We start from the raw sequence: 14,109 nt of genomic DNA on the forward strand, positions 1-14,109 counted from the left end.
TTCAGCCATCCCTGTCAGTTCGAATAACCTTCACTTTCTATCCATCTTATCTTTCATATTCAACTTGTGCCAAATGGCTTCCCATATTTTTCGCTCTACTCTCCGCTCATTAGCTCGTCCTGCTGTGGTGAAGAGCTTTGTTAAGCCTACTGCTGCCGTCATGGGAGCTGTGCCTCGCGCATCCACCATGATCTCTTTCAACGCCGCTCGCTCATTCTCTTCTGCATTACCTAGATTGAGCACAGGTGCGAGTAAGTAGCAGATAAATGGTTTATACCGTGGATAAATGAAGCGGTGTAAAGAGAGTTGGACCTACTGTCGCTCTTCTTTGAAGGAGGCTAACAAAGTTGCTACGTTAATAGTCGATTCCGAACTTGTACACAAGTTGGATGCAGAACTTCAATATGAAAAGTCCAATGAAGAGCCAAGTCCTGAATTCGTAAAAGAGTTCTTAGAAGCCAATTCGTTTGAGGTAAAGCTAATAAGTTTAGTGTTCTGTTTTATCGGTGATTGACAATGCTTTCTCTTGATGACAAATATGATAGCTCCATGATAAACCAGGCATTGATGAAGTTACTCTCACCCGTACCTTTGGAAATGAGAAGTAAGGAAATAGAAGGAGGATGCAAAAAAAAAAAAAAAGCCAGTCTGGATTTTAGAGCCGGTATTTATACTCAATTGTATATATGTCCACTCTTAAATAATATAGGATTCGCGTATTGTTCTCTATTTCGGATATCAACAATGCACCCTCTGATGAATTCCTCCCTGAGGATGATGTTGCTGAAACTGAAGATGTTGAGGAATCAGTTTCTTTTCCTGTGCGAGCATCAGTTACTATAGAGAAGGTACAGTGAAGCAGAGGAATATGAATTATAACATGTAAAATGCGTGCATCTAATCCCCGCCTTTTTATCTAAAAAAAAAATCAGGAGGGACAAGGTGCTGTCACTATTGATACTATAGCTCAAGATGGTGAAATTGCCGTAGAGAATGTTATGTTCTACAAGGATAACAAGTTAGCTAATGAACAATCCTCCGAAGCTGACTGGCAACGACGTGGACTTTACATGGGTCCTCAATTTGCTGAATTGGATGAAGGATTACAAGGTCTTTTCGAGCGTTATCTTGAAGAACGCGGTGTAAATACAGCTTTAGCAAACTTTTTACCTGATTACATTGAATACAAGGAACAAAAGGAGTATACTAAATGGCTCGAGAATATGAAGGGCTTCGTTAACGCGTAAAAAGATCATTGGATGATATTAGTTTTCCATACTTCAATTTTCCTTACCTCAATTTGTAATATAAACATATTTATAATTTATTTATAATTTTGTAATTATCTCTTCATCTTCTATTACTGAATATTCTGTTCGGCTAACATAAAAACGTTTCATGGAGCCTTTTAGTGCAGAATTTTCCAAGCAGATCTAATTCTGGGTTTCTGGAAGTATTCTCAACGATCAAAAACTAAAAGATCAACAATTTTCATGATTCTCAAAGTGAACTTAAACCATACCATCTTTTGATACATAAAAGTAGAGTTCCTCAAAAATGGCTCTGTAGACGTCGTTTCTCATTCTGCGGTATGACATTATCTCCATTAGATCATTCCGATACCCCCAGAAACATTAAAAGGGCATCCACAAGGCACATCAAAGCGAAAAGTAAATATTAGGATTGCTTTTATTGGAGACACTTAAATCGAGATAGGAAACAAACAAATTTAAATGCATGTGTAACTGAAACTAATTTACAAATGAGAATTATAAAGATTAAGCTTAGTTGGTGAAGTGCCATTTGACTTCAGGGGATCCGTGGTGGGCATAACCGAGCTTTCTGTACGCCTCCCCGCTCAGTTTGACATCATGCTTATCACAGTCATCACAGAAACCAACAATCTTGGCTTCGATTTTGTGGCCTTTCTTCTTGTCCTTGACGTGAAGAGTCTCACCGCAGTTCTTGTTCTTTTTGTAATGCTTGGGGAGAAGAGCTTGCATCTTGTCGTCATTGGGATTTTCATGCTTGCAGCCATAATCTTCGTGCTCCTTCAAGATTTCGATAGAGGCAGTACCGCTTTGTTCATAACGTTTGGCTTGAGCGAGACCCAAGACAGCAGCAGCACAGAGAGCAACAATAGTAAGATGGACCATTTTATTTGAAAGATTGTTAAAGGAGTTGATGATTTTTTAATGAGACGTTGAAATACCTTCTCCTTTTATATCATTTCTTTGACAATGTCCAAAAATCGCGAATGCCTTGAAAAGTCAACTTTCTTAAGCTTTGGGGTTCGTTTATTCAACCTTATGAGATTCATGTTCTGTGCCAAAGATTTACCTATTACAGCTTGCGATCACGCATGGTTCAGCTACAAAGCATGACCTTTTCTTTTTCTGATCCGGGCTTTTACTATATATAGCTTTTATTGGGAAGGTATTCCACAATTGCTAATTTATTGGCCAAAAGTTTTGATTTTGGCATGACAGCCGCGGTACTGTTCGTTTCAAACCAATAACGTGATAAGATTATTTGATCTCGTAAGTTAAAAACTCATTTGTTTGCTTCAGCTGAACAAAATTGCAGGTGCTGTAGAGGCTTGTTACACTCACTTGTTTGCCGCCACTTTTTACCTGAAATACTTGAAAACATATCTGAAGCGATTAACTGCTATATGTTCCCCGCGTGAAATTATCCTGAACACGAATAAGGAAATTGTTGAGTTCGGCCAAAACCTCTCTTCAGAAATTTCAAAAGGTCTTACAATAGGCTGTCTATTTTTTAAAATACTTGATGGTACAGACTGACACTCAGATAAAAGGCATACATAGTTATCTAGCATGAATATATAAAGAAGCAAATACAGTAATGACCAACATAGATGCATACCTCTGTTGCAGTTATTTATTACTTGCAATAGGTGAACCTCTGTCTTTTTCATGAAAGACATTGAGAAACCTAAGTTATTAATTTTTTGTTTTTTCTGAGGGCAGCAGTAATTTCCATGCCGTTGACTTTGAGCAATTGTTTCTAACAGGAATTTGAGGATCAAGGCTTAGTCATAGAAAAAGATACAGTGCTCGCAATCCCAAATGGCGGCTTCGGAAATTTGAAAGGCGGGGAGTTGCGAAGTAAATTTTGTTCAGAGAAATAACAAGTACAATAAACGATTACGTACAACTTGGTTCTACCACCGTCTATTTATATTGCATATAATATACAACAAAATGAATCTTTCATTATATAAATGATTACACTCGAAGCATCTGAACATGAAAGCAGTGACTGGCATACGTGTCCTTACAACAATATAAGTCTCATCAGAGTTTACATGGTAATTAATCTTTACTTATTTTGAAGAATTAAAAAAACCACAGAATTAACACTTAGAGTGTTTTGATACTGTAACTTCTCTGTTCAGACTATGTCTAATACCACATCTAGTCTCGTTCTGGGCAAGGATCTCTCAGTTGAATTAATAAATCACTGCTATTACAGTATAGGTTCATAATCATCGACTGAGAACTGTTATCAATTACAAACTTGGTAAATATCTCACTTGATGTCTTTGATGATGACTACTAGTAGTAGAGAGCATGCAATATGCACGTTCTACCATAAAGATGACGACAAAAATTGCTGTTGAAGAACTAAATCAAGAACTCTGCTCTGGAGATGATCCATGCAAACCATTAGTGCTATATACAAATTCATTAGAAGCATATCTGTATGACTATCTTACCGAAAGATAACTAAAGCCCTTGAAAATAACAATCAAAATGACCAAAAATGAAAAATGTTTTGTATTTTCTATTATTCATTGATAAACATTTTGTAGTCAGTGTCATCCAACTCGTAAATTCTCTGAATTCGATACTAGTATTAAGGCATCATTGACTAGTATTTACAATGGAGAATCTTTTAAGCTTGGTAAATGTCTCAATATGGCTTTTGCTCGCTGGAATGATGTTTCTATAAGTATCCGTTCACATAAAATGATTGAATTGGTTATAGAGTAGGTACGATAAAATGCTATCTAACGCATGATGGTGTCTTTTATATTAGGTAAACAGCTTATTTCTTTCCTCGTTTGAAGCAATTAACGAAAGCAAGCTCAGCCAATAACAACTTTCCTTCCTTCATTCGCCAGCAATACCACCAGATGTCCATTGATGAAGTAGTTATTCCTTGCTTAGAATTTGTTTCCATTCTATCGTCTTATTCAGACACATTATCTTTTGATATAATGCAGCCAGAAATAGTCAAGGACATAGCTTTCACAAGTTGATTTCGTTTTCTTTGTCGCTGTTGGTTGATGCTATCAGAGTTTTCGTTGCTAGTTGAAAAAATGGAAATCTTGGTGAATTTAAGGATTTTTTCTTTGTTGCCTCATCTTAGGGCGTGGAAAAGATTATCTCTGGCGTTGCCTAACAGCAAGGTACAATAAAATAATCAAGTCATTTTATTTCGTTTCAAAAAAAGAAATTCAGGTCTAAGCTTTTACTTTTGAAAAGGTTTTTGTTACAAAAAACGAATACCGAAATTGAAGCTGTCATTCAACAATATGTCATGCGTTGATATGTGTTCCAAAAAAGAAAGACCAGCGAGTAAGTATCTCTCGTAAACGTATGTGATCGATCAACAACAAAGAGATGACCTCAACATTGCCATAACGTCAATGGCTCTTGATAGTCCGATTGTTAACCTTCGAAAGGGTATTAGTTTTTAGATGAACAGTTTGCTTTGCACGTTTTTTTTTTTTTTTTTTTTTTTTTTTTTTTTTTTTTTGCTGAATTCAGCAGAGAGCATGATCTTGAAATAAATACAGATAGTTTATCATCATACACGCTTTATGGCGTTTCCAAAAGATGAAGCTTTCATACCACTGGCTATATGCAGACGCTACTCGAATTTTTCTCGTGAGGAGAATCCTCCTCAGTAACATGCGAAATCTACAGCTTTCCTATGGGCTCGAGCTACTGCTTCATCCGTCAAAGAATGCGGATTCTGTAATGAGTGAACAGCAAAAGTAACCATTATCTACATCGTGTTATGCTGGCCGGTCAATATCTCTACTTACTATCGTCATCACTATTTTCACATCGACTAACTTTCCTATTAGGCAAGCAAATTTCCTTCCCCTCTCTCAATAGTAGAATATTCGTTTTATCTTGACAAAAGTTAATGACTTCCTTGGTCGTTTCAAGATGATAAGACTTGGATATTTGTGGGGGTGAGGCTTATAACAGATCTTCTGGTCTTATTGAGTCGGTGATTCTTTTTTCCTTGATTTTTCATGCATCTTGAATTCGTCTGTAAAGACGGGATTCCATCATTGAGGAGGAGAAACATGAATTACATGCATGATCACGTGCGGATCCAATAGTCTCTTGATATGGCTCAAAGTCTAATTATCTCAGTGGAAGGAAGATTTTGAGAAGACTAATTATTTTGCAAATAAAGATTACAAATTTATCTACCCTCTCCTTTTTTTTTTTTCAAATCATCAATTCGAGTTATTTTTCACTTTGTTGACTTAGTAAGTTATCATCTTTTGTTCGGACAGATCAACATGGGGCAGACGCCTTCCACCACAGCATCTTCAAGTAGTAGTAGTTCGGCTCGACTGGACAATGCATCTACTCGAACATTACATTCTACATCGATAGATTCGCATCGACCCGTTTCTTTTTTCAAACGAATCTCTAACAGGCTTCATGTAACCCATCCTGCAAGGCGTTTTGGGAGATCTAGGTCAAACAACGCAACGACTCTCACTACTGCCACACAAAACACTGGTACCGATAATAGAATCAATAGCCGACAACGCCAACAACAAGACCGGCGTAGTAGCAGCAGTAACACCAGTAGACATCATTATCGAAATACACTACATACTTCTTCTGCTTCGATAACATCTTCAGTCAGACGAGCGACTCAAGAGGCAGCACGTTCAGCGGCAGCAGCCACCGGCCCACCCGCGTTCACAAGCTTTTTAATACAACCGCAACATACCAACAATAACAACAGTAGCAGTCGCAATAGTTTGATATCGACATCAACCTACGAGAATAATAATTTCCTGAGTGAGCTATTATCGTCGACCTTATTCAGGGATAGCATTAGCATAAATTCATCAACAACAACAACAAATAGACATAATATGAATAGTCATCTACAGATACCACATCGTATCCAAGAGAATGAAATTATTACAAATGATAACAGTAACCATCTAAACACGACAGGCGCTTCCACTACTACGAGCCATGGCGGAGTACAATCTTCGGCGTCGTCAACCAGTACATCTAGAAGGATGCATATTCTCGTCATAGAATACCGACCTAACTCTACGAATACGGCTACTACTCAACAGAGTGATAATAGAGCTACTACCATTACAACAAATAGCAGAGCTAACCATTCATCTACTGTATTACCTGCTTCAACAACACCAGCGAGCGGCTCCACGACAGTGACCCCATTGGAACCATTAACAGCACCGCCCACTTACCGGTTTTTAGGGTTAAGAAGACCAAGGTCTGAAGTAAGCACAACATCTTCCACAGAAACTATACAATCTATGCCATTGTCAATGAATTCAACGCAGACGAATAACCGTAGTATACTGAGCGGTACCACCGCTACTGCTAACGCGAACACCAACATAAGCATACAGTCTCAGTCAGCATCCTATGTTTCACAGCAACAGCCACAGCCACAGCAACAGCAACAGCAACAACAACCTTCAGCCTCAGCAGAGGGACAATGGATTGTCTATGTCTTGAATCCGAACAATAATTCAATGCCCAGCGTGGGCCATAATAACAACAATAACAACAACAACGCTACTCTAAATAGTCACCTTCAAGCATTATCCTCCTCTTTGATCTTGGACGATAACCCAAGTTATGAAGATTTATTATGGCTTACCAATATTTTAGGACCAGCCAGGCCCAATACGACTACACAACAAGCTGTAGACGAAGCCATTCCTGTCATTAGTTGGTCTAATGATACCAAAAAGGAATTGAAGGACTACCAATGTTTGGTTTGCTTAGATGAATTTGCAACCAAACAGCCTGTGCGAGTTCTCAAATGTCATCACGTATTTCATAGAGAATGTGTGGATCGTTGGCTATGTGAAGCTCATAATTCGTGCCCTGTGTGTCGTGGAGTGCCTGTTTAATTATAGAATTTACACTATGTTTTATACTACTCTACAGTAGGGTGCTGAGAAGAACAATGAAAACGAATCTAAAAAGTGACATCATCTTTAAAGTAATGCATACATAACAGATACCATTCTATTGATAATCCCCATTATTCACAGTTCATCTATGTATTATAGAATACACATTGACAGTGCTCATTCATATATATATATAGCCAACAATAAAGCTCGATACTGTATACCTTTTTCTAATTTCTAGCGTTACCCTAGCTTTTATATTAGTAAGCTATTCTTATCAAAAATAATCCTCTTTTTAGACACTATTGGGGTTCTGTACGCAAAATGGGTTCGTTGTCTGAACTGGGCTTACCTTGGGCTAGTCTGGGCTTCTCCCCCCCAATTATCCAAAAATGGCAAGTTTATTTTTAAAGTTTTTCCCCACACTCTAAACGGTCGAATTAAAACTAACCGTAATCAGTTTCTAAGAAGAAGCAATAAAAGACCAGCAAAGGCTAAAAGAATTATAGCCGTTGGAGGGTCGTCGACTATAATTCGTGCTTTCCCAGTCTTGAATAAACAAATGGCGCTATTGCTAAACCTTGGCTGAGTCATGTGAAATTTTCTTTTTGTTCTGTGCTGGGGGGGGGGCATATAAATACACCGCAAGGTTAGCATTTGTTACTCTTGCTTCTTTTCTTTAGAATTAAAACTTAGCATTCAAAATGACTGTGGAAAACACGATAGAAAAGGTCTTTACTACCTACAACATGAACCCTTTGGTGAAAAAGATGGAATATGCTGTAAGAGGTCGCTTAGCTATACGTGCAGACGAAATTCGCGAAGAACTTGAGCATGGCAATAGTAACAAATACTCGTTCAAAAGAATCGTGAATTGTAATATTGGTAATCCTCAACAATTAAACCAGCCTCCCATCACTTTCTTCCGTCAGGTAAGAAAACGAGCAGTAGATTGTAAGCGTAATGAATAGGCTGAATGCTGATTCATTTTCAATGACATAGGTTTCATCCCTCTGTGACAACCCGGATCTGTTAAAAAAGGAACATCGTTCCCTTGTTTCACAATTGTACCCCAAGGATGCCATTGAACGTGCCGAGGCCTTACTGAACGCCATTGGCAGCGTAGGCGCCTATTCTCATTCTCAAGGCGTGCCTTATATTAGAAACACTGTCGCTCGATTCATCGAACAAAGAGATGGTCATCCCGCTAATCCCAACGATATTTACTTGACACAAGGTGCTTCAGCTGGCGTCCAAACTATCCTCAGCATGATTACAGAGAACTCAAATACAGGCATCATGATACCCATTCCACAATATCCACTTTATTCAGCTTCGTTAGCTTTGTATGGGGCCACGCCTGTCACTTATTATCTGGATGAAGCTACGGGTTGGAGTTTGGACGTACAACAATTAACGGAAACAGTAGATGCAGCTCGTCGTGAAGGAGTGGACGTGAGAGCTTTGGTCATTATCAACCCTGGAAATCCCACCGGCCAGTGTTTATCAAGCGAGAATATGAAAGACATCCTCACATTCTGTTTCGAGAAAAGATTAGTCTTGCTGGCCGATGAAGTGTATCAAACCAATATCTACGAACCTGAGCAACGTCCCTTCATCAGTTTCAAGAAGGCTTTGATGGAATATCCTGACAAACATGTTCGTGACAATTTAGAATTGGTTTCTTTCCATTCTATTTCAAAAGGTATGGTGGGTGAATGTGGTCGTCGCGGTGGCTACTTTGAGTGTGTCAATATTGACCAAGGGATTATGGAACAGCTTTATAAGGTGGCTTCAGTGTCATTGTGCCCAAATGTACATGGTCAGGTGCTTGTCGATTTGATGTGTAACCCACCATGCCAAGGTGATCCTTCTTATGACTCGTATACGAAAGAGGTACAGTCCATTTATGACTCACTACGACGAAGATCCAAGAAACTTGAAAAGTGTTTCAATTCTATGGAAGGTGTTAGCTGTCAGCCTGCACAAGGTTCTATGTACCTTTTCCCCACAATCTCATTGTCCAATAAGGCCGTAGAGCAGGCCAAGAAACAAGGCATTTGTCCAGACGAATATTATTGTCGCGCTATGCTTGAAGCTACCGGTGTTTGTGTCGTTGCTGGTTCCGGTTTTGGTCAAAAGGCAAATACATGGCATTTCAGGTCGACCTTCTTGCCGGAAGAACATTTATTCGATGAATTTTGCTCAAGTCTCGAGAACTTTCATCGTCAATTCCTTGAACAGCATTCAGAGTATTAAATTCGCTTTACAAATCATTACATAATTATTCAGGATAAATATACCATTTTTTATGCCCCCCTCCCCTCCCACTTCAAAATACATATAAGTCAATCATACTCGTTCATTGCTTTCACTTTTTCATTCTTACTCGAATAAATTTCAATTAACCAATTTTTATTGACCCGATGCCATGCAGAATAGTTGTTGATCCATTAGCAGTAGGCTTTCACCATTCTTACTCCAGCAAGCCTTCTTTACCAAGAAATCTTCTAAATTAAAAACATGAGTGCATCAATATTTGGCTAGCACTATTGCTTACTATTATCAAAAAATGACATACTTGTAGGTGCTTTGATCAAATTTAGTTCAATCTCCCGACTTCTTTTCTCCAAGCTTACAAAATGTATATTCTCGTCACCACATATTACAACCAGGATATGCTCTTCATTAGGATTCCAAATCATTTGCCTGACATTTGATTTGAAAATCAAAAGATGTAAACACGTTAGGGTATTCACTTCCCAAATCCATATCGCATTTGGCATAGAATCATTTTTAGTGCACAGGTAATACGAATCTGGACTGAAGTAGCATCCTCCTATGCCAATTTTTGGGTTGGGTTCATTATAATCAGGCCTTCGAATGCTCAAATGGTAGGGTCGCTTTTGCACGTACTTATCTAGAAAGTTAGAGTATGAACATAAGGTTAATTTGCTCACCTTTCTTACATCAATTCTTTTAAAAAAGAAGCATAAGAGCTTACATGTCACAAAAGGTTGAGATGACTGTATGTTGAGTTGACCAAAAGCTTCGGCCTCTTCAAAGATATTCTAATTAAAAAAAAAGTATGATAGAGTATGAGTTTTTGTCTATTGATAAAAAGAAAGAAAATGGGAAAGCTAACTTTACAATATTGAGTTTGGCTGAAATCGACGAAGGGTGTTTTAATTTGGTAATTAAATCCCATGTATCTGTTGATAAAAGGTGGACCTTCATGGCAAATATGCAATAATGAGATTTTTCTTCCTTCTTCTTATCTGTAATATGCATCTCCACTTACCGTTCCGTCATAATTCCCTACCGCCAAAAATCTATTGTTTGGACTCCAATTTACACACTTTATTCCCAAAGAAGACGGACCATCACCTTCATAGATCCTGCATATAGCGCCATCAACTCTGTATATCAATAGTTTATACTGTTTTAAAAAGTTGAGCAAAAAGCCTCATCAGAATCGATATATATTGTCACAATAGTCGAATAGGTTGAACCCTACATATAAGCAATTGTCCCAGGCAGCAATATACATACTACTCGGTGACCATTTGAGATCCTCTAAATCGACAGTATCCACCTCGAACGACTGGTAAAAAGGAGAATCGCGTCAACAGTTACCGCTGCTTGCAAATGAAAATCAATTCAATTGTGTACCTGAAAAAGATAATTAAAATCCGCATTGTATAAACTGATACAGTCCTTTCCGTCTATCTTCTGTACCACAGCTGTCCATCTGGAATCTGGACTATTTTCAATACCTATTATCATTTTTATCAATAAAGTCTGCTACTGCCTTACGTTATTCTGCCCTATACAAATTCTACCTTTATTATCCACTTTGATATGATCCATATATTTCGCATCTTGGGTCAACAAATTCCAAATAGCTATACGTAGCTATGTTGTTACGAAGAAATTATAGCCCCTCTGTACGTATAAGTAAGCGGGCTTTGCTCATAAATGGGGAAATGAACGTGTCAACAAGCTAGGAAAGCTAGCACGATCGTTTTACCTTCAGTTTGGAAATACAGACAATACTATTTGAATCGCAACTCCATCTTATTCTATGTAGAGAGAATCCTTCATCCTTTAATGTTCCTTTATAGGCGGCATCATGTACAGATCGTACGTCAATGCACGATTTTTCCAAACTGACAGCTGCAATGTATTCAGAGTTTGGTGACCACGCGATGTAATCGATCGGGTAACGCATCTCAAACACTTGTAGCACTTCAAGCTCAGGTGGTTGAAGTCTCCGAATGACAAGTCTCTCATCAATCACATTAGCGAGGTAATAGTTGTTGGGTGACAATTTACATAAGTATTGGGTATGTTTGTAAAGATTACTGAACGTCAACCTCATTCAGATTGAAACGGTAAGAAAAAGAAAGGAAACAAGGGGAAAAAAAAGTGGAAGAACTCAAATTAGAAAAATTTATTACATATTATAATTCCTACTATTCCTTAGTAGATTCAGACTGTTGTTGTTGAAAGGCATCCTTATTAGTATGGGAAACCGCGTTATTCTCATTAACAAGTATTTCTTGGCTTAAAGGATGTGGTTGTTGATGATCTACTTCCATACTTCCATCCTCCTGCTGCTGATCGTCGTCTAATACTGGCATTGGTGTGTTCTCCGCTGTTGTACTTGTATCTTGCGGTGTAGCAGCAACGGAATCGATTGTCATATCGTCATCTGTCATACGTGCCTCTGCATGAGGCGCCAATGCAGGATGCTTGGATGGATCATTTATACTATCTATATCATCCTCGTCATTATCATCTTTATCGGCATCTGTATCAGAGATATCGTTTAGCTTAGGCGTCTGAGATCTTTGATCGTCATCGTCATCGTTGACATCTTCCTGTTGCTGAACTGATGAAATAGTTTTGTTGGTCAACAAAGAGCTGGGACCTCCGGGAATAGAATTATCTTTTATTGACAGTATCTTATTACTATTAGTGTTACTGCCATTTTTATTCTCAGGTACAGTATTAGTCGTAACTGTGGTGATGAATAGATTTGAATAAGTCTTTTGTGTCAGACTTGAAGATGCAACTTATAATGTTTTTAAACACCTTGCTGTTATTACCTGTGCTTTGCTGAGTAGTGCTGCTTGTGACGCTTCGCTGTTGGGATGCTGGTATATTATCTGTTTTTTTCGCATTATCAGTATCGATATTCGTAGCCTTGACTTCTGCATTGGCATCAGAGGAGGGTTGATCCGTTTCCATTGGTGCTACTGCCTCATCTCCACTCTCTTCCTCCGGCTCAAATTCGATCACACGTTCAGCTAAAAAAAGGAAAAACCAGAAGAAATTAGATTCTTTATAGTACAATTTCTTAGTTTTTCCAAAGAAGTACCAGCAATTACATTTGACCCATTTGTATGTTTGAAGAGTTTTTGATGCTGAATGCTGTGTCCATTTCTTATCCCTAGTGAGAGCTATGTAAATTTACTTATATTGAATCTAACTGCAACACAACAGTATCAATACCATGCTTGCACAGGTTGCGATAATGCTCTTAATAAACGGTCGTTATCAGTGGTGTTATATTTCCTTTCACGATGTCGACTGTTCATCATTGTATTAATCGAGTAGATACGCAAGAAACTGGAAGAGAACAAGCTGAGAAAGCAGGCGGTCACTTGAGTTGATTTCGCCTCAAAAATTTTAAATCTCCACCAGAAGTAAATCAAATCTTTGGATTAAAGGATTAAAATGCTCTAACGAAGAACTTATTAAACAATTCGTCTTATCAGAAATGATGACTCAGGGAGATGCGAGGGAAGTAATCTTATGTGATTATAGAATCAGCATAGTCAAGTGAAATGCTAGCCATATGTCATTCCAAAAATCGTCCGTTTACAATATTGCTCAAAGTACCAAGGCAGACAGTGCAGAAAGAAGAAAAAGTCTAACATAATATAGCTCTATCTGATGGGTTGTTCTCCGGCCTTTCTGGGCTAAAAACTCTGTTAACTAAGGCTATCTATTCACGCGTATAGTCTTGCCCTATATTTCTATATTGAATATTGATTTAAAGACGGTAGCTCATGATCAATATTTTTAGTGTATTAGCCTATGTATGACCATTCAGGATCCAGATGAGTGCCAATAGCAGTATAAAAGCTTCATTCTTTTTATCTCATAGCTATTAGTCGTTAGCAATGATTTTAGACCACAGGCGTGGCTTTTGTATAAATGTTTTCAGTTGTTGATGTCAGAACAATTGGTCAATATTCTTTAAGAAAATTCTTTCTTAACAAACTTTATTGTTGCTTATTTCGACGTGTTTCTTCTTTTGAGCAATGTATTCCGCTCATAGACGACGTTTACAGTCCTTAAGTTCCTTGTCAGCTATGCTGTTGTCAGACTCATCTGTATTTGATCAGAAAAAGGAGGTTAGTATTACCATCTTATTCAAATCTTAGGAAACACAATGTGCAACGACAGAATAGGAACTTAGGACACTGCAACTATTCAATTTGAAAAGAAATAGTAGTGTATGCATCCTTTCATGCAAACAACAGAACCATCAATTTTCCTTGTATTTTAGAATGCTTCTGATAGATGATCGGAGATGTAATGGCCGATTCTAAGTAGGTACAGTATACGATGCGGGATTTTCTCTCTCGTGGGGAAATTGCCGTTGTGAATCACGCAGTCAATTCATGAAAATTTTTGTTTCTAACCAAAAACAATAAAGGAGAGCGAAACATTGATTTTGTAAGTCAGCAATTACAAACAATATAAACTCGAGATCCGGTCTTTTGGCTCTTCCTTACAGATGTAATCTGGGTGTAATTTGTTACCATGTCAGAAAAAACCTATTTTAGTGAGTATTTGATGTATTTTCGTGATGGCATCAGGATCTGCATTGAATACAGTTTTCA

The 14,109-nt window shown here is 38.0% G+C and overlaps 7 protein-coding genes across 7 annotated transcripts; 4 read left to right on the top strand and 3 right to left on the bottom strand.

The window, feature by feature from the left end:
* Nucleotides 1-73: 73 nt before the first annotated feature.
* On the top strand, nt 74-1,247 carry BDF20DRAFT_817449 (mitochondrial glycoprotein; the record flags this gene model as incomplete). The annotated part of the gene is made up of 5 exons (XM_053077260.1): nt 74-251; nt 363-472; nt 546-604; nt 710-848; nt 933-1,247. The coding sequence occupies 5 exons, from the start codon at nt 74-76 to the stop codon at nt 1,245-1,247; spliced, it is 801 nt and encodes a 266-aa protein (XP_052937669.1).
* A 497-nt stretch (nt 1,248-1,744) lies between these two features.
* On the bottom strand, nt 1,745-2,183 carry BDF20DRAFT_866996 (uncharacterized protein). Its single transcript, XM_053080874.1, has one exon. It carries the CDS (start codon nt 2,154-2,156, stop codon nt 1,785-1,787), a length of 372 nt encoding a protein of 123 aa, XP_052937670.1. The 5' UTR covers nt 2,157-2,183; the 3' UTR covers nt 1,745-1,784.
* Nucleotides 2,184-2,482: 299 nt separating this feature from the next.
* Nucleotides 2,483-5,033, top strand: BDF20DRAFT_835066 (uncharacterized protein; the record flags this gene model as incomplete). The annotated part of the gene is made up of 8 exons (XM_053078805.1): nt 2,483-2,494; nt 2,571-2,796; nt 3,054-3,131; nt 3,586-3,727; nt 3,839-3,930; nt 4,074-4,283; nt 4,326-4,438; nt 4,869-5,033. 8 exons carry the CDS (start codon nt 2,483-2,485, stop codon nt 5,031-5,033), a joined length of 1,038 nt encoding a protein of 345 aa, XP_052937671.1.
* A 539-nt stretch (nt 5,034-5,572) lies between these two features.
* On the top strand, nt 5,573-7,189 carry BDF20DRAFT_817294 (uncharacterized protein; the record flags this gene model as incomplete). The annotated part of the gene is made up of 4 exons (XM_053077238.1): nt 5,573-6,086; nt 6,201-6,377; nt 6,477-6,635; nt 6,753-7,189. The coding sequence occupies 4 exons, from the start codon at nt 5,573-5,575 to the stop codon at nt 7,187-7,189; spliced, it is 1,287 nt and encodes a 428-aa protein (XP_052937672.1).
* Nucleotides 7,190-7,941: 752 nt separating this feature from the next.
* BDF20DRAFT_818500 (pyridoxal phosphate-dependent transferase) lies at nt 7,942-9,451 on the top strand (the record flags this gene model as incomplete). The annotated part of the gene is made up of 2 exons (XM_053077375.1): nt 7,942-8,124; nt 8,195-9,451. 2 exons carry the CDS (start codon nt 7,942-7,944, stop codon nt 9,449-9,451), a joined length of 1,440 nt encoding a protein of 479 aa, XP_052937673.1.
* A 156-nt stretch (nt 9,452-9,607) lies between these two features.
* Nucleotides 9,608-11,573, bottom strand: BDF20DRAFT_818259 (WD40-repeat-containing domain protein; the record flags this gene model as incomplete). Its single annotated transcript, XM_053077342.1, has 8 exons — nt 9,608-9,702; nt 9,774-10,147; nt 10,338-10,423; nt 10,494-10,631; nt 10,710-10,796; nt 10,865-10,968; nt 11,035-11,107; nt 11,223-11,573. The coding sequence occupies 8 exons, from the start codon at nt 11,571-11,573 to the stop codon at nt 9,608-9,610; spliced, it is 1,308 nt and encodes a 435-aa protein (XP_052937674.1).
* A 41-nt stretch (nt 11,574-11,614) lies between these two features.
* Nucleotides 11,615-12,914, bottom strand: BDF20DRAFT_867036 (uncharacterized protein). The gene is made up of 4 exons (XM_053080875.1): nt 12,710-12,914; nt 12,586-12,647; nt 12,304-12,504; nt 11,615-12,215 (listed from the first exon to the last, which is right to left on the bottom strand). Exons 1-4 carry the CDS (start codon nt 12,796-12,798, stop codon nt 11,668-11,670), a joined length of 900 nt encoding a protein of 299 aa, XP_052937675.1. The 5' UTR covers nt 12,799-12,914; the 3' UTR covers nt 11,615-11,667.
* Between the last annotated feature and the right edge of the window lie 1,195 nt (nt 12,915-14,109).

Source organism: Mycotypha africana (genome assembly GCF_025528875.1).
Source record: "Mycotypha africana strain NRRL 2978 chromosome Unknown BDF20scaffold_4, whole genome shotgun sequence".
Classification (NCBI taxonomy): Eukaryota; Fungi; Mucoromycota; class Mucoromycetes; order Mucorales; family Mycotyphaceae; genus Mycotypha; species Mycotypha africana.

Coding starts and splice junctions, on each gene's coding strand:
- BDF20DRAFT_866996 (XM_053080874.1), bottom strand. CDS start 2,156: ATGGTCCATCTTACTATTGTTGCTCTCTGTGCTGCTGCTGTCTTGGGT.
- BDF20DRAFT_867036 (XM_053080875.1), bottom strand. CDS start 12,798: ATGATGAACAGTCGACATCGTGAAAGGAAATATAACACCACTGATAAC. Junction 12,505..12,585: donor AACATACAAATGGGTCAAAT/GTAATTGCTGGT, acceptor TCCTTTTTTTAG/CTGAACGTGTGATCGAATTT. Junction 12,216..12,303: donor CACTACTCAGCAAAGCACAG/GTAATAACAGCA, acceptor TCATCACCACAG/TTACGACTAATACTGTACCT.